General features: G+C 45.2%; 1 protein-coding gene across 1 annotated transcript; it reads right to left on the reverse strand.

Moving 5' to 3' along the window:
• Positions 1-4,245: 4,245 nt before the first annotated feature.
• Positions 4,246-7,750, reverse strand: CALCB (calcitonin related polypeptide beta). Its single transcript, XM_052653182.1, has 4 exons — positions 7,665-7,750; positions 7,253-7,399; positions 5,138-5,322; positions 4,246-4,335 (listed from the first exon to the last, which is right to left on the reverse strand). Exons 1-3 carry the CDS (start codon positions 7,748-7,750, stop codon positions 5,163-5,165), a joined length of 393 nt encoding a protein of 130 aa, XP_052509142.1. The 3' UTR covers positions 4,246-4,335; positions 5,138-5,162.
• Between the last annotated feature and the right edge of the window lie 11,476 nt (positions 7,751-19,226).

A 19,226-nucleotide genomic window follows, 5' to 3' on the forward strand; every position in this document is an offset into this window, starting at 1 on the left:
TCATCAAGAGGCTTTTGAGTTCCTCTTCACTTTCTGCCATAAGGGTGGTGTCATCTGCCTATCTGAGGTTATTGATATTTCTCCCAGCAATCTTGATTCCAGCTTGTGCTTTATCCAGGCCAGCGTTTCTCATGATGTACTCTGCATAGAAGTTAAATAAGCAGGGTGACAATATACAGTCTTGACGTACTCCTTTTCCTATTTGGAACCAGTCTGTTGTTCCATGTCCAGTTCTAACTGTTGCTTCCTGACCTGCATACAGGTTTCTCAAGAGGCAGGTCATGTGGTCTGGTATTCCCATCTCTTTCAGAATTTTCCACAGTTTATTGTGATCCACACAGTCAAAGGCTTTGGCATAGTCAGTAAAGCAGAACTCTCTTGCTTTTTCAATGATCCAGCGGATGTTGGCAATTTGATCCCTGGTTCCTCTGCCTTTTCTAAAACCAGCTTGAACATCTGGAAGTTCACGGTTCACATATTGCTGAAGCCTGGCTTGGAGAATTTTGATCATTACTTTACTAGCATGTGAGATGAGTGCAATTGTGCGGTAGTTTGAGCATTCTTTTGCATTGCCTTTATTTGGGATTGGAATGAAAACTGACCTTTTTCCATCCTGTGGCCAATGCTGAGTTTTCCAAATTTGCTGGCATATTGAGGGCAGCACTTGCACAGCATCATCTTTCAGGATTTGAAATAGCTCAACTGGAATTCTATTACCTCCACTAGCTTTGTTTGTAGTGATGCTTCCAAAGGTCCACTTGACTTCACATTCCAGGATGTCTGGCTCTAGGTGAGTGATCACACCATCATGATTATCTTGGTCGTGAAGATCATTTTTGTATAAGTCTTCTGTGTATTCTTGCCACCTTTTCTTAATATCTTCTGCTTCTGTTAGGTCCATACCGTTTCTGTCCTTTATTGAGCCCATGTTTGCATGAAATGTTCCCTTGGTATCTATATAATGGAATATTTGTGGTTGTTGTTTAGTCATTGTTATTCACCATTTTTTTAAAAAGTGGAAATCCTGCCATGTTTTACAATATGAATGGACCCTGAGGGGTTTATACTAAGTGAAATAAGTCAGGCAAAGAAAGATAAATACTGTATGATATCACTTTTATATGAAATTTAAAAAAAACCTGAACTCATGAAACAGAGAACAGAATGTTGGCTGCCAGAGGTGGGGGGTACAGAGGTGCAAATGGGTGAAAACAGTTGAAAAGTATAAACTTCCAGGTATAAGATAAATAAGCCCTGGGAAGGTAATGTATTACATGGTGAGTATAGTTCATAATCTATTCCGTAAAGTTGCTGAGCTGGTAAATCTTAAAGTTTTCATCACAAGTGAAAACCTGTAACAATGTATACTGATGGACATTAACTGAACTTACTGTAGTGATCATTTCACAATACACACACATATCAAATCATTTTGTTGGACACCTAAAACTAATATAATGTCATATGTCAATTAGATCTCAATTTTAAAAGATAAATTAAAAAAAAAACTATAGAAAAAGAATATAGCAGTTGTTAGGGTTTGAGGATTGAGGAGACAATTGGCTGCAAAGGAGAAGTGGCAGACTTGAGCAGTGATGAAATTGCTTTGCCCCTTTATTGTGATGGTGATTACACGACCTAAATGTACTGTCAGAATCCATTGAACTATATGCTCAAAAATGACTTTTCTCTATAAAAATTTTAAATTACATGCTTAAAAAGACATACCAGGGCTGGAACTCTCTACCAATTACTTTTTTCTTTGTCAAATGGATTCCCATTAAGCTTTGCCAATTGGAGGCTCTCAAAGCAGACAAGAAAGCTTGAAGAAGAAACTTGCTCCTTCCTATCTGATTTTGATCTCTGTCAGTATCACCCAGTTTCTTTATTCTGCCAGGGAAGTTGGTTCCTATTTCCAGTTTTACTCTGTTTTTCCACACTCCTAGAACAGTCTTATTGTACCACTTCAGAGACACCAGCATCAGATGACCTCCCTTCTCAATGGTCTGAGAATTCTTCTTAAAGTTTCTAGATTCTAATTCCCTGTCAGTTCCCCTGTTCCTCCAGCCCTGTGGATAGTAACTGCTTCCTTTGGTTTTTAATCTTTGCACTATTTCTTGTTCTCTTTTGCCTCTTCAGTACTCTATTGCCTGTTTAATAATGTCTTGGAGTATTCTTTCTGTTAAAATTGCTGATGTGATTTCTGTCCTATGGACTAGAAATTGATTGACAGAAAGCCCAGGTCTGTCCCATGCCCTACAAAATCCTACCTGATCCATCCTGCCCATTACATCTCTGACCTCATCTTTTACTTTTCCTTCCCCTAACTCTGACTCACAAGAAATACAGTTGATAAAGAAGTATGTTAAGCTTCACCACAGGGGTGTAGTGTCATCAAAATTCAGAATATGGGAAACTCTATTGGAAAAATAACTTAGTCTCTACAACAAATAAATTGAAGAAGGGAAAAAAATGATAGAGGTGAAGCCTCTAGATGAAAAGTGCCTTAAAACATTAACCAGCAGCAAAGTGAAGACCTAATTTGATTTATATTTATATATATAATATGGGGCTTCCCTGGTGGCTCAGTGGTAAAGAATTCTCCTGCAATGTAGGAAACACAGGTTCAATCCCTGGGCAGGGAAGATCCCTGGAGGAGGGCATGGCAACCCACTCCAGTACTCTTACCTGGAGAATCCCCATGGACAGAGAAGCCTGGTGGGCTACAGTCTATAGGGTCGCCAAGAGTCAGACATGACTGAAGCGACTTAGCACACATACATGCACACAATATATTCACATAATATATATAATTTCATATATGATTAATATATATGACATCATATATATCTATAAGGTAATTGAGAGATTTGAACTATTTAGTTGTTAAATTGAATTTTGGTTTTATGTTTAAGAGTCAAACATTTGGAGATACAAGTGGAAATATTTATGGACATATTGGGATTGGGTGCTGGGAGAAGGTCTGGGGGAAGCAGATGGCTCCTAGATATAATAACATTGGCCACAAATTGATCACTGTTGAAGCCAAATGTCTTCATCATTTCAAGCTAGTGTAACAAAATACCACAAACTGGATGACTTATAAACAGTAAATACTTATTTCTTACAGTTCTGGAAGCTGAGAAATCCAAGACCAGGCCACTTGCAGATTCAATATCTGGTGGGGAGCCCACTTCCTCATTCACAGCAAATTTCTCACTGCAACCTCATATGTGGAAGCAGCAAGGGCATTCTCTCAGGCCTTATTTATAATGATACTAGTCCCATTCATGACGTAATCACCTCCCCAAGGCCCCACTTCCTAACAGCATCACTTTGGGGGTTAGGTTTCAAGATAAACATTTTGAGAAGGACACAAACATGCAGCCTATAGCACCAAGAAATAGAAGGGATTCATTTTATTATATAAAGACTAGATTGTTTATATGTTTTTAAATGTCTGTTTGTCTTCAAAAATCTGAGCGTCTATCCACTGTGTGAGGCAGTTAATGCAAAGAGTGACTCACAGGCCTCTGGAAAATGTCAGGAGCCATTGCTGAAAAGCATATACTGCAGTGGTTTCAACCATAAGCTCTGGAAATCAACACCTGTGTATGCCACAAGACAGTGGTCACCTGTGTGACCTTGGACTTCATGTCTTCATGCCTCTGTTTCCCACATGCAGAGTGGAAACGATAATGGGGTCTAGCCCCATGGAGTCTTCCTGAAGATTAAGTGAGTTAATAGCTATGAAGCACTATCTCAGAACATCATCTGGCCCATAGTAAGCAACCAAAATATGTCTATTATAATTATCATTATTACTATTATCATCAAATAGGAAGACATGTTAAAATGAACCAACAGGGAAACAAGTGTATCCAAAATATGTTTTTAATCTTAATGAAGTTCACAAATGGCATAATATTGACATTTCCTTAAACAAATTATACAATCATGTTCTTGGACAATAAAGCATAGCATCACCATTACCATGTGTCCCCACAGGCCACAGAGGCAGTGACTGAATGTCCCCCTAAGAGTTGGCAGAGATGCCATGGTCAACAGAACATCTCTCAAAGACCCAATTTGCTACCAGATAAGCTAATGAGAGATGCCATCACATTTACTGCATATAGAATCAAATATAAAAAAGATGCACAACAAATATGGAATTAGCTTATTTTTGCATTCAGTTTCATTCCTTCAAAGTGATAAAGGTGCTTTTTTTCAATATCTATTAGGATGCAAACATGTATATCTTCCATGGTGCCTCCTCACCAAGTGGTTGTCAACAGAAATTAACAGAAGTGGTGAGTTTAGCTTCATGGTAACCTGAGATGAAAAAAATAAATAAAATTAAAAAGAAGAAGAGGGGTAGGAAGAGGAAAATAAAAAGAAAGAGAAGTAAGAGAATAAGAAGGGAATAATCACAATTACTACTGAAAGAACACAAATTTATAGAAATGTTTCTTTAACTGAACTCTATTTACAAATCATGGATATGCGACATGAGAAAACTTTTATGGCAAAGGATGAGAAAACAATTCAGGGGCCACTATTAATACTAGCAGCAGTATTACAGTTATAGCTCTCTTGTCTGAATCTGTGAACATTGATCAATGTTGAAGGGTTTTCCAAAACTGGGTTAATTAATGATGTGTGACCCAGGCTAAGATTTGCAAGGCCTTCCCTTTCTGAATTCAGCAAGCTATTTTTCTCTTCTGAGAAAGATGACACTGCATCTCCACAGCCTGTCCTGTGTGCGTGAAAGAGTGTGTCAGTCCCTCAGTCATGTCCAACTCTTTGCGACCCCATGGACCACCAGGCTCCTCTGTCTATGGAATTTTCCAGGCAAGAATACTGGAGTGGGTGGCCATTTCCTTCTCCAGGGGATCTTCCCAACTGAACCTGGGTCTCCTGCATTGCAGGCAGATTCTTTACCACCTGAGCCACCAGGGAAGACCACAGCCTGTTCTAGTGCTCGGATTTTGAGCTAAGTTGTAGGAACTCACTAACTCAGGAGGAAAAATGTAATTGGAGAGAAGAGATCTGAACCCATGTCCAACGGGTTTCAAAATGCGAGTCCTAACCTCCAAATCCCTTCTCCTCCCTTCTGACAGTACAAGGCAATCACCTTCTTCCCAGAGTCATTTCTCTGCTCAGTCCTGAAGTTCCCTGCGGCGCCGGCCAAAGGCTTCCGAGCCCACGTTGGTGGGCACAAAGTTGCTCTTTACCACACCTCCAGATCTGCTGAGCAAGCCTGCCAGCCGATGGGTCACACAGGTGGCGGTGTTACAGGACCTCTTCTGGGCAGTGATGCTGGGTTGCAGGATGGAGAAAGGAGAGAAGGCCTGTCAGTGAGAGGCTGCAGCAGAAGCCTACCCCATCAGGCCTTCAGAAAGAGAATTGTAGCTCTTCGACATATCACTTAAATATAAGTATTTCTCCTAAATGCAATTACCAAGGCTGTTGGGGAAATGACCTAGCAGCCTTTGCCAGAAGCCCTGCCTAAAAGTTTTCACAAAAAATGCACTTCAAGGCCATGTGACAAGTGCTAAAACCCTACACTTACCATCGCTTACATTCTCCCCACCCCAACACTCAAGGAGCATATGAGGACACACCCCAGCCCAAAGCACCAACAAAACCACTTCCTATGGAAAATGAAAATTTTCTGAAGTCTTACCTGGAAGAGGCTCAGAGCACCGGGTTTGCAGCATCCTCCCCCAGCAGTGCTTACCTGCTCCGCAGCACACCTGTTCTCATTGCAGGAGCTGGTTCACAGGACTTTTACCACACCCTGTAACCCACTTACCCTAAGGTGAAGGCTACTTTTAAGCATAGGCCCTGGGCACTCTCAGGCCTTGGACAGGGACCAAAGTAATGACCACCAAAGTGTCAGTCCTTTTAGAAAATAGATTTATTCATCAATGATGAGGCGTGAGGGATGAAGCAGGAATTGGAGGGCTCTGCCATGATACCCTTGGGATCTCAGAAACTTCCCTCACTCTCTCTCATCTCTAACCTTATCTGTGAGTCCTGCTGTCTTTCCTTCCATTCTGAGGTTCCTGGCATTCTTTGTCATAAGCAAAGCTACCAATACGAGCTTGAAGAGCAATCAGAGTGAAATCCACATGCATTAATTTCATCCATGGGAACAAGAAAGGAAATCAGGAAGCAGTGGAAGGAGTTTAACTGGCATCCTGGGGCACCCCAAAATGGGAGGAGAGGTCCTTCTCCAAGCTGTTGGCTATGTCCCTTTTCTTGCCAGGTGTTTCAGGCCCGAAGCCCATGCCAGAGTATCTGTGATAGTTGTTCAAGTCCTTCCAGTACGCACTCAGCACACAGGTACTCAGATTACTGCACCGCTTAGCTCTGGAGCTGTCCAGGCTGCAGGGAAAAGACATGCCAGACAATACTATGCACCAGGGCTGCTCCTGGGGGCAGTCATGCAGAAGGTTAGACCAGGGAGGGGGCACTTGGAGCAGAGGTGGAAGGGACAGGCAGGAGGCACAGCTCACACACCCTCCACTAGGAGATCTCAGAGGTTCGCTGAGCCAGGGCAGAGTGGGGAAGGGCTGCGGTGGGGAAGGGGTGACCTTTGCTGGCATTCCACATGCTGCTCAGTCCTTCCTGCTCTGCAGACAGGTCCTCAGGGTGGATGCACGTGCAATACATGGCTCTGCTGGTGTGAACTCAAAGCTCAGGGTGCACAGGGAGGTGGGGATGGGGAAGGGTGTCTGGCCCAGTGAGAACGTGCATGTGTCCACAGATTCTACATGTCTAAAGGCCCCAGACCTACCTCAGACACTGCTCTACCTGACCCCACCCTCTGCAACTGGGCAATGAAGGTGCCTTGCAGGTGCGAAAGAACATACACAGGTTAAATTCCTTAGACATCCTGAGCTGCAACAGGCCCATCCCCTGGCTCCACACTTACCAGTCCTATCTCATCCAGTGCTGAGTGTTCTCCTCAGTAGGGCAAGACCAACTCCCAGAATAAGTGCTTCCACATCTCCCCATCTCATTTCCTAACAGCTTTCAGGAGTTGATCTTTTCAGTGTGTCTAACTAACCACAGTTCCTCCAGCTGCATCTGGACGGATTACAGTCTTCCATGGAGGCTGAGAATGACTGGGTGCCATCCTGGTGATCAGGGACAACCTGCAGGACTCTGGCCAGATGTTGTTTTTCCTGCTTCTCTGGGCTACACCCTCTTGAATAGGCCAGAGCTGGGAGGGGAGACTTACCTGGAGTCCTCTGTCTCCTCCTGCTCCTCCTCCTGCTCCAGCTCATTGGTCTTCCTCTGGACATAGGCCTTCACCAGTGCGGCCAGCAGGAGGCGCCCTTCCTTCTCACTGAGTGCCCCAGGATCGGGGAGGGTCTCCAAAGCTGACCTGGAGAGAGGAAGCAACCCCGGAAAGAGGCTCTGAGCCCCTGCCTGCCTCCTTCCCAGGATAAGCACCCAGGCTACCCAGTCCCTGTGGCTTTCCCAGAGGACATGGCTCTCCTGACTCCCAGCCCACAGGGCTCAAGGCCAGTGTCCACCTAAGGGTGTTGATTCACTGGGAGCCTCCCGCTGCTGTGACCTCAGAGGCAAAAAACTGCCTGATCCCAGGGTCAGTGGAAAGGGAATAAGTTCGTGGCTTCAGGCTGTCTCACCTGAGTGGTGTCGCCTGGAGACTGCCTGCCTGGCACAGGACCAAGATGCTGAAAGCCAGGAAGGGGGAGGATTTCCCAAAGCCCATGATGCCTCTCTGTAAAGGGAGAATGACGTTACCACTGCACCAAGACCAGGCACCGTCTGGAGCCCACAGACCCAGGTTCCAGTCCGGCCACAACTGCCTTGAGAATTCAGGCAGGTTACTTCACCTCCCCACGCCTCTTTTCAGTTCATTTGCCAGATAGGCTGCTTTGAATCTCAAAATATACGTTACACTGAATAGTTTGGTAAGTAGAAATAGGTGTGCTGGGGAGGGGTGGGGGAGGGTTCTGGTTTTGTTCTGTGAAAAGCCAGGGAGAAGCTATACACGCGCACATAAAGCCACACCTTTTGCCCCAGGCAGAAACCAAGCGAGGACCCACCCTTGCAGTAGACTGTGCCTATCTTCTTAGGGACTGAGAAATCTAGGACCACTTCACCTCCGCTGGACTTCGCTGCCAACGGGTGGGAGAGGAAGGCAGGAGGGGTAAATTGGAAAGGAGCGTTAACCTCTCAGTCTGTGGGTTTGGGTTTGGGAGTAATTTAACGTGCAGGATCATGCCTGGACTCTGCCAGCGCATCCCTTCTCTGCTAAAATGCGGTTTAGCAGCAGGAGCTGGGCGCCAGCTCCCCGCGATGAGCTCCATGTTCTGGCTGGCTGACTGCTCTGCCCCAAGTCCATGCCAATGCCCCAGGCACGCAAGCGAGCTGCAGACGCCTCAGAGGAAGCTTCAGGGCTTAACCGGCCGGAGAACCAAACACGATCTCTCCTTGGGACCTAGACTGCTCAGGGCACTCCCAGAACAAACTCCAACAGGATCCTGCATGGAAAGGATGGGCACCAAAGCAGGGGCCGAGGACCAGGTTAGGCTAGGAAGCTAGGGCTGGGCGCACGGCGCTTCCAGCGTCCAGGCGAAGCCCTGGGGATGCCTGCGGTTTCACTGGCGCTAGTTAGAAGAAAATGAGCTGTCAGCCACAACCTTCTGCCTTCTTCCCAGCGGGACAGGCAGCTAGGAGCACCTGGTTATAGGTGGGCCAGGATGGCCTTCAGGAGTAAAGGAGAAGCAAGCAGGCAAGCGGATGGAGCAAATTAGATGAACTATCCAGAGGCTGGTAATCAGAGTGAGCAGCATAGGAAGTTCTCACCTGGCAACTCGAGTTTCAGGAGAGGGCGAGCGGCGGGTCCCGGGGACAGACACAACGCCTGCTGTGGGCGTCTTCTCTGCGGAGCTCTCGGCTCTTATGCGGGTGATAGGGGGCGGGGAGGGCCCCAGGAGTCCGCACGGCCAATCCAAAGTGGCCAGGAGCGACCCAGCTCCGATTGCGTCATTGCCCGCTCTCCCACACCGGTCCACTAGGGAGGGGAACCGTCCGCTCTGGCTGTCATTCGCAATGAGGTCATTGCTTGGGGAACGGGAGGGCTGGGAGGGAGTGGAGGGCGTCCGACGTCCAGAAAGTGGGAGCAAACTGGGGGAGAGACTGGTGTAACTGACGGTGAAGGGTCAGAGTGCCTCTCACTTTCTCTGCGCCTGAACTCCGACCTCGCACCCCCTCCATCCACTCCAGTAGGGACCCCGGCCGGGTCACTCAGATTCTGAAGGGATCTCAGACGTAATAGACCACGTTGGAGGAAGGGGATGGTGAGAGGAAAGGATCTTTGAAAAATTAACCTCTTTGGACCATATGGGGTGATCCTGTATATTCTTCCTCCCTACTCTCCTTCAACCGCCCCTCGAAGTAGTTTTGCTTCCAGTCTGGTAACGTCGCCTCTTTTGCCTCCCTCCTCTGGGACAGAGGTGGGAGTGGACGAGAGGACTGGGGAGGGGGCTAAGCTGGCACTGCCTGCACAGAGAGCTGGACACCCCTGTTGTACTCCCGAATTCTCGACTGCTGGTTCAGTATCCCCCACTCTAACCGCGGATCTGCACCGCGGCGCTGGAGTTGGTTTACACAGCTGTCCCACTCCTCTGCCTTTTGTTTGCCAAGCTGCTGGGCCAGGACGCCTGTGTCCGGGTTTCTACCCGTCTCGCCCCACATCCCCTCCCCACTTTCCTGAAGCGCTAGCTTGCAGAGCTGAAGGGGGTCAGCGTCCACCCACGGGTGCTGCAAGCCCAAAGGGCAACCTTCGAACACATAGGTTCGAAGCCCCAGGCTGGCAGAGCGCGCACTCACGCCTCGCGCAAGGTGCACACCGCACTCACCTACCTGGACCCCAGACACACGTTCTCCTTTCGCACTCACAAACGGACACTCCGCAGACCGCCAGCACTCACTCCAACAGACGCGCCCTCACCCGCTGTTCGCTAAGGAGGGAGCGCGCATCCACCCAACCCTACCTGGACCAGATCTGCAAGTATCACCTCGAGTTTCTGCTTTCGGAAACAGGCACATTTTACGTACACAGGGGTGCGCGTTGTCCCCACCGCCCCCCGCCCCCAGCACGCATACAGACACACGCGCCAGGTGGACAGGTGCCGCTGGGAGCTGACTCTATCTGCCCTTTCCTTTTTCCTTAAGGAAAGCCGGGTCTGGAGTCCGCGAGGCGGGCGCCCGACACACGCGGGCGCAGCGAGAAGATCCTGGCTCTGGAAGGGTCGCATAGGGACTGTGGGGGAGGCAGTGGGGGAGGAGTGAAGGAGACACACACCTTCAGAGCCTCAGGCTAGCCCCGCACCACGTGGGCGCGGCGACACCAGGCGCGCCCGCCGGGCCCTCCTGAGCTCGCGCAGCCTCTCAGGAAACCTCGCCCAGAGGTGCGGGGCCGGGAGCGAAGCCAGAGGCCCGCCGAAGACCCGCAGCTGGTGACCACCGCTTCTGCGGGTCAGGGAGGAGCACAGGGGACGTCAGTCCAGACCCTCCGGGTTTTCTGTGACAGAGCGCTGCTTGCGGGCACAAGACCGGTTGCCCTCCAACACCTTGGCAATCGAAACTCCCAAAGAATCAGGTCGGCCAAACAGCGATTCTTGCCGGGCTTGCTATGCCGGCGGGAGGAGGCACAGGGCGCAGGACCCGGAGTCTCCCCTGCTCCCGGGAAGCCTGAGCGGCCCCGAGAAGGTGGCGGGGGGCTGATCCGGAGGGACTGTCTCTCTGCGCCCCAGTTCTTAGGCTCGCTTTCCTAACCGGTGACACCGAAGCGGCCTTTTACTTGGGGGCTCTTCTGCACGAGTCCTGCAAATGAGATGATGTACTTCTGCGTCCCTTTCCGGGATTCTGGCAGGGGAAGGGGGCTGCCAGGTGGACAGGTGTCGCTGGGAGCTGACTATACCTGCCCCTTTCCCCGCTTCATCCCGGACCACTGAGGTCTGACAGAGTGTAGCCCGCCCAGCAGTCCCGGGCACCCCTGCTCCCCAGAGAGGGCCAGCGCAGGGGACGAGAAAAGACCCGGAAGCCCCCTCACCTTGGAGCCCGGGCTCCCCAGGGTCCACCAAGCTCGAAGCCCGCAGAGAGCGCAGGAGGAATCGGGTTTGGGGTTCTGCCTCTCTAGAGGCCCCAAAATATGAATTTAGGAAAACTTTGAACTCTTAGGGTTAAGGGCTGAAAAGTTGGCATCCTCTCCAGAGACTGTGTCTCTTGGACTTTTCTGAAGTGTTAGGACCCACTGCCTTGCGGCTGCCCTGAGCACAATACAATACCTGGGGAGCCCTCCATTCCGCATAGGGTGGGTGGCCCAGAACCCAAGCAGAGCTCCTGCCTGGGTGAAGTCGGTGAAAGTTTCTGTAAAAGCCACAGAGGCTCGAATCCCTGCGCTCTGACAAGAAAGAGGAGTGCGCACCCTACCTGGAGGCCCATCTTGTCACAAGTAGTCCCGGTTCCTCACTTTCAGTATCTTGTTGGGTACCCAGAATTATTTGCCCTAATCTTCCTCCACTAGGGTCTTTGCACAGTGTTTGGAGCATAGCAGGTGCACAGCAAAAGTTTGGTGACAGGGGAGTGAGCGAGGGGATGAATGAATGAACAGTTCCAAGGGTTCATTACAGGAAGAGTCAGCAGGAAATTCGAAGCCAAGTTGAACGGCACCCAATTTAGATCCATTAGATGGAAAAGCAGATTGTTGATCCAAAGAAGTACCTCTTTTTATTTAATGAAAGGAATCCTGATGTCCTGGTGGAAACTTTCTGGAATATAACGTGAGAGGAATGGTTCCGAACTCCAGCTTGAAAAGCAAAATAAGGCATTTTTCCTCAACTCATCCTTTATTATATTTGTGAGTGAATGGAAGAAAAAAGTCAATAAAATGCCTTGCTTTCTAAATCGAGAAAATTACATTTTGATTTTCCTGGAACTGTTCTGAGCTTCAAGGCATCCCAATCAAACCAACTAGCATGAGGATTTACAGCGAATGGTTTCCCAGGAATAATCTTTTGCTCTTAAATTGTCTCAAATGTTTCCATGCTCGGTTTAACTTTTTAATGTAATTATTTTTTACATTTTGAAAATGAGCCATTAATTTTTAGAAAAAACAGATTCCATGTACTATAGCCTTTGAAGTTTATTTTTATTTACTTTAACTTACTCTCTGTTTTCTTTACAAATTTTCTTGGAGAAATATCCCTTAAGGGAAAGTTTTATTCATGCAACAAATACTGAGAACCCACTATGTGCCAGGCATTGTTACAGGCACTAGCAATTCACAGTGAACAAAACAAAACCCCTGCCCTCCTGATACTTATATTACAGTGATGTATATAACAGGAGTCCTTGTATATCACCTTCCACCCAAATGAAACACATACATATCCTCACCCAGGAACTGAACTGGGGTCTCCTGCATTGCTTGTGGATTCTTTACTTACTGAGCTGTGAGGGAAGCCCATATTCCACGCACATCCTCACAATATAGTAATATCATCTATCTGTCAAACAGATATTCAGGGTTTATATGATTAAGACAATGTACAGATTAGCTGAGCTCCATAGTGTACTTTGATTATATTTTCTTGTGTGTCTTACTTTTAGTTAGTAATTCCCTCTCTTTTCATTTGTCTCATTTTTTTTTTCTGCCATCACCTGTTTTTTCATTTTCCAGTGTCACATTTGTCCCTCATTCTTGGTTTGCTACCTCACTTTGGTGGAGCAAACTCACCATTATATGATAGATTTTCCAGAGATTTTGAAAGCAGTCTCTACTTGTCTCCTATACCCAGTGTGACTGTTGAGAAATCCATTTCCTTTTTTTTTTTTTTTTTTTTTTTAGGACCTCTCTCTCTCTTTCTCTCTCCCCCACTCTGTTCCAGTCTTCTAAAATACCATGATGTTGTGTCTTGGTGTGGGCTATTTTTATTTATTGTTCTAAGTACTGGAATAACACTTGCAATAAGAAAATTCATGTTCTTCAAGTTAGGGATATTTTCTTGCTTTATTTCTTTGATAATTTTATCTTTTTGTTGTTTTTGTTTAACTTTCTGGGAGACTTTTTTTAAAAAAATTACATTGTTTTTAAATTCTTTTGATCATAGTTTTAACTTGCAATAACTTTTTAAAAATCCTGTGTTACTTTTTACATCCTCCTGTTTTTATTTAATGGGTACAATATCATCTTCTAGCTCTCTGCAGCTGTTAAATATAGGTTACTTGTTTTGTTTTTCTCACTTTAGAGATTACCCTCATATTTCTAGTTCTCCCTAGCTGCTGATTTATATTTAAGAGGGATAATAATATGCTATTCAGAAGATGAGAATGGCAGAATTGTCCATCGATAGACCTGAATATAATAAAATGATTAGATAAGAAGCAACCTTGCCTTTCTATTGGGGGAGGGATGCTAAACTAAGAATAACTTGTAAGTCTTTCCTCTTGGCTCTTCATCACCTAAGAAGATCCTGCAAGGATTACCGGGATGGGGGCTTGGGGGATAGAGTATAAACTGATGAGTAATGAAGAAGGAGGCTGAGAGTTTTATCATTCATTATAATAATCCTCCAGTCTTTTCTGGGACCCAGTCATCTAACTACATAGGATACAAGGAAAATTTTGGGTCTAACTACTCCTTTTAAAGGCTTGAAATTACTCCAATTTTCAACCCAGTCTATAACACCACCAACAGAGGCAACCAATTCCTCCGAGCCTAGAGCTTGTCTGGAGTCCTTGCTTCTTGATGGCTTTCCCTGGCCTACTAGAGTAGTTTGCACTAGAAATGTATGTCATTACACAGCTTTCTTTTCTGCTAAACCAGTTAAGAAGACTGGTTGAAGGGTAGCAGATACGGTAATTGCAGAGCGCTCAAGTTATATTCAATCCACTGGGCACTTGACCTCAGAGTCCCACTCCCCATCACAGGCAACCTGCTTGGGAGGCTTCTTCCTCCAAATCCCAGAGAAATAGAGATGCAAACATCTAACTTGCAGAAGTCCTTTCTTAGAGATTATTTTTAGGGTTGTCTGTGTCTGCCAGAGAATGAGCAAGGCATGGTGGCCCAGACCCAAGCTGGTCACTCTGAGAGATAGACAGTGAATGACGTCAAGGAATTACTCAGGTTGGGTTCCTCTGAGATGATTAAGCTTCTTTCTTGGCTCAGACTCACTGAACCCAAACTGACTATATCCTACCTGTCTGAAAGCATTATTCCATACTGCAATGGAAGTAGAAATACAGGTATAGCTTTCTTGTTAAGCTCATTAGAGAAAAATTTCCTGCATTCAACACTCTCAGAAAAATGAGAGTTTTTGCTAAAGTAAATTCCCAGGTAACAGAAACATATTTTAAATGGAAAACAAGCATTTAAAAGTCATTTTAGATGGAATCTCTTTTAAAATGCATGGCATTCTCCTCTTAACCTTCTCTGAATGACTCACAGGCATCATCAAGAGAACATCCGTCACAGTGTTGCATCCTATGTGAGGGCTGGACTTAGTTGGACTGTTTGCCTCCACACCTTTTGAACCCAACTTCTGTGTTTTTGAGCTCTTGGTCCATTGTTTACAGTTAGCATGTTAGTTATTCATATTTTGCTGACTATGAGACCCACACAGTCAGTATCTCGGGATCACATTTTTGGTTCTTGATGGTTTCTGCTGGTCACTGTTCATATATCTGCCTCTAGCCTCAGGCCAGTTTACCAGAATTTTCCCCTGCTAATTCAATATCATCAGGAAAACAATAGAAGCATGCTTAATAGAACTGGCTAGAGCAAATCAGAAGTAAGGAAGGTTAAGAGAAAGATCTGAGTGTCTCTCTTGTGAGAAATGGCAGAGAGATCTAATGTATTTTCTGACCCTCAACTATATGTTCTATGTGTGCGTGCTAAGTCACTCCAGTTGTGTCTGACTTTCTGTGACCCTATGGACTGTAGCTCACCAGGCTCCTCTGTTCATGAGATTCTCCAAGCAAGAATACTGGAGTGGGTTGCCATTTCCTTCTCCAGGTGATCTTCCCCACCCAGGGATCAACCCCAGGTCTTTTACCATCTTCTCCACTGGCAGGAGGGTTCTTTACCACTAGCACCACCTGGGAAGCCTGTTTCTGGATAAGTGAGTGTTTCTCTAATGAGGAAGTTTGAGTTAGACCATAGGTTTTAAAATGGATCTTGCATAACAGTGTTGTCCAATAGAACTTTCTGCAAAAATGGGAATGTTCCAAATTTGTGCTGTCCAGAGCAATTGCAACAAGCCACATGTGACTCTTGTGCACATGAAATATAACTAGTGCAACCAAAGAGCTGAATTCTAATTTATTTTAATTAATTTAAAGGTAAATAGCCTCATTTAGCTAGTGATTAGAGTACTGTAGATGACAATCCACTGTATAGAGCAGTGGTTAGATGCATAGATTCTGGAGACAGACTGTTTTTTGTTCAAATTCTGCCTCTCATACTTATTTAGCTGTTTCATCATAGACAAATAGCTCAAACACTCTGTACTTCAGGATTCTCCTTTGTAAAATGAGGATAATATTACTTATTTAGTACGGTTTAATACAGCTACTATGAGGATTAAATGGGTAATAAACCTAAAGTGCTTAGAAGCATGTATGGTAACTAGTAAGTGCTATACACATGTTAACCATTGTCTTACATTGGGTTTCTCCAGAAGCAGAACTCAAGACAAACAATTTATTTGGGAGTTGTACCAGTAAGGGAACAGGGAAATGAGACAGGGGAGGGAAGATAACCATTACAGAGTATGCTAATAAGCAGGTTGCAGCTGTAGGCAACTTGATCCTGCTGGAGAGCCTCTGGAACACTTAAAGAGAAAGCCTCAGAATTATTCCACTCAAAGAAGGATTAAGTTATTTATCCACCAACTCCAGTCCATCACCAGTTTAGGACTGCTCCCACAGGTGCCAGCTCCCCAGCACATCTAGCCAGTCCTGCATGGCCAGGGTCCTTGGCCAGAGAAAATTCCCAGGTCACAGGTGCTTGCAGTAGAAAGCTATAGTTAAATACAATAGGAAAAACTGATGAGGCTCTATGACAATCTGCTATAGCCATGTTATTATTATAAAGAGTCTGCCACTGCTTAATGACTCTCCCTAAAAACAGACAGAAATACGTTTCTTGTCCGTACTGTGTCCTGAAAGATTAGTAAACAGGCTGTGATATGCTGATGTCACTTTGTTGACTATTCCCACTCACTTGATTCTTAAGGTCTTTGCTCAGAGTATTTAGAAAGCCTTTGGTGGTCCCTGGGTCTTAGGGTCCATCATCTTCAGTGCCCATTTCGTCAGTAAGCAAACACCAGAAAAATCAGTGCCCTCTAGTCTCTTGCAGCAATAACTCAAACACACACACAGAAACTTCCACTCAAAGGAAAATATAAGGGATACGCTGCCAAAGACTCATTAATGCTGGATGAGCTTGGGGCAGTAGGAGGAAAATAAATCCAATCCTGATTTATTAGTTTTCATGACTTGATTTGTTACTTCTTGTTGAACAGACCCTATTTTCTCAAACCTAGCAGCTTAGAAATTTCCTTGGCCAAGAAATTATTGGGGCATATCTTCTGTTTGTTGTGGAAGATAATCATATCAGGCTTTTTTCATGAATGGGTGTTTTCAGCTCTCCATCTTGATGGGTTAAAATTAATTTATCATACACATACCTGAAAGGATGGAGGATTATGGGAGGTGGCAGAATGACTGATAGCAATAATGCTAATTGTTAACGTTGGATACTATGTTCATTAGGGTGCTTAGTTGTATGTAACAGAATTCTCCAAGCTAATTTAAACAGGACAGTACTTGTTACGAGGTATAGAGTAGCTTACACAATTTTTTTAAAGAGCCAGAGGATCAGGTGTGGATGTCACACACCCAAGAGAAAAACCAGTCACACCGTGGAAATGTCATAGCAGGAAGTCCACTGCTGCTCGCCGATAGCAGCTTTGACTCCAGGGCATTTCCACGGTTGCCTCAGAATATCCATTCTCCTGTCATACAGCCATTATTTCAAAATGTTCATGTTTGCCCTCCGAGTCTTTAGAAATGCCTCTGATAGCTAGATCCCAAGCTTTGTGTGCATTCTAGCCCCAAAAGGACCTGAGAAGAAATGTCTTCAATTTTCTAACCTTTATAGAGAGGCTTGCAAGAAGGGGTTTGGTTGAGGATTGAGTAATTCACGTAAACCTTCACCTGGATGTCTAATAAGTCTATCTAACCATGTCAAAATAGAATTTTGTTGTTGTTTTTTTCTGTCCAAATTTGTCCTTCCCTCACTTTTACCCATCATAGTAAATGGTAGCACTAATAATCAGTAGATTCAGCTCAAAATGTAGGTATCATTCTTAACTCTTTTTCCTTCATCTACATCTAATCCGTTGATGAGATATATTAACTAATTACTCCACTCCTATTTACTCTCCCTGCCCCCCAAACATACCAAATCCATCCATTTACCCCTGTCTCCCTCAATATCTTAGTCCATTCAGACAGCTGTAACAGAATAACACAGACTATGTAGATTATAAACAACTGAAATTTATTTCCCACAACTCTAGGGGCTGGAAATCTGGGATTGTTGTGGCAATATAGTCGGGGGGTGGCCCTCTTCCAGGTTTCAGACTTCTCACAGTATCCTCACATGGCAGAAGCAGGCAAGGGAGCTCTCTGGGGTCTCTCTTACGGGGGCCTTAATCTCATTCATGAAGGCTCTGCCCTCATGACCTAATCACCTCCCCAAGACTCCAACTGCTGATACTAACTTACTGAGCATTAGAATTTCAACATACAAATTAGGGTGGGGGCAGGGATGCAAACATTCAGACCATGGCAACTTGGGACCATAGTCCAAGTCACCATCATTTCTTGCCTAAACAATTTCAGTAGTCTCCTAACTAATCTCCTGGATTTGACGGTTGCCTCTGTAATCCCTTTTCCACGTACCGCGCAGAGTGATCTTTTAAAAGCAGAGATCATATTGCGTTACTTCTCTTCTTACAGTGCTCCAGTATAGTTAGGATAAAAATTTAAATGCTTTTCCATAGCTTTAAGACAGACATGGTCTAGCTCCTATCCATCTCAGAAGTACCCTCTGATGACAGTCTCCTCTCATCCAGATACCCACACTGGACTTTTTGGAAGTCTTAGATCTAACACACCAAAACCTTTTCCACTACAGACTTTTTGTACTTGCTGGCTCCTCTGGCTAGAAATGTCTTTCTTATCTGTCAATCCTCCCCTTCTATGCCACCACACAATACACACACACACACACACACACACACCCCACCACCGCCACCACCACCACCACCATCACCATCACCACCACTTTTGATGCCTGGCTCCTTATCACTGTTCATTTCGCAACTTAAAAATCACCTACTTAAAAAAGACGTTCCACAACCATCTTATCTAAAGGAATCCCTCCAGTCTCGTTATGACATCAACCTGTTTTACTTCCTTTACAGAACTTACCACTCTCTGAAATTATCTCTGAAATCTACTTATTTGTGTGTTATTTGTCTTCTTTCGCTAGAATGTAGGCTCTTTGAGAGCAGTCACCTTGAATACCTTGTTCACCACTGTATCTCCAGTTCCTGGAACAGTACCCAGCACAAAAGTTGGATGTGATAAATATCTGAAGAATCGCTAAGTATGTGAATGCTTACTATACAACACTTAACAGTATGCTGAGAGCTCTACTTAGACCATTTTACATAATCCTTATATATTAATCTGGCTTCTCCAAAGAAACAGAATCAATAGGAAACTACATACATATTTACTATAAGAAATTGGCTCACATGATTAGGGAGTCTGAGAAGTCCAAGATCTGCAGTCAGCAAGCCAAGACCCAGGAGAACAGATGACAGTTTCAGTCTGAGTTTGAAGGCAGAAAACTTATGGCCCAGCTCAAAGATAGAAAGAAAGAAAGAAAGAAAGAATTCTTTCTTATTCAGCCTTTTATTCTTTCTAGGCTTCAATGGAATGGGTGAAGCCCACTAACATTGGGGAAAGAAATATATTTTACTCAGTCTATGAATTCAAATGTTGATCTTATCCAGAAAACACCTTCACAGACACACCCAGAAATAATATACAACAAATATCTGGAAACCCTGTATCCCAGTCAAGCTGCTACATAAAATTAA

The sequence above is a fragment of the Budorcas taxicolor genome, chromosome 15 (assembly GCF_023091745.1).
Source record: "Budorcas taxicolor isolate Tak-1 chromosome 15, Takin1.1, whole genome shotgun sequence".
NCBI classification, from domain to species: Eukaryota; Metazoa; Chordata; class Mammalia; order Artiodactyla; family Bovidae; genus Budorcas; species Budorcas taxicolor.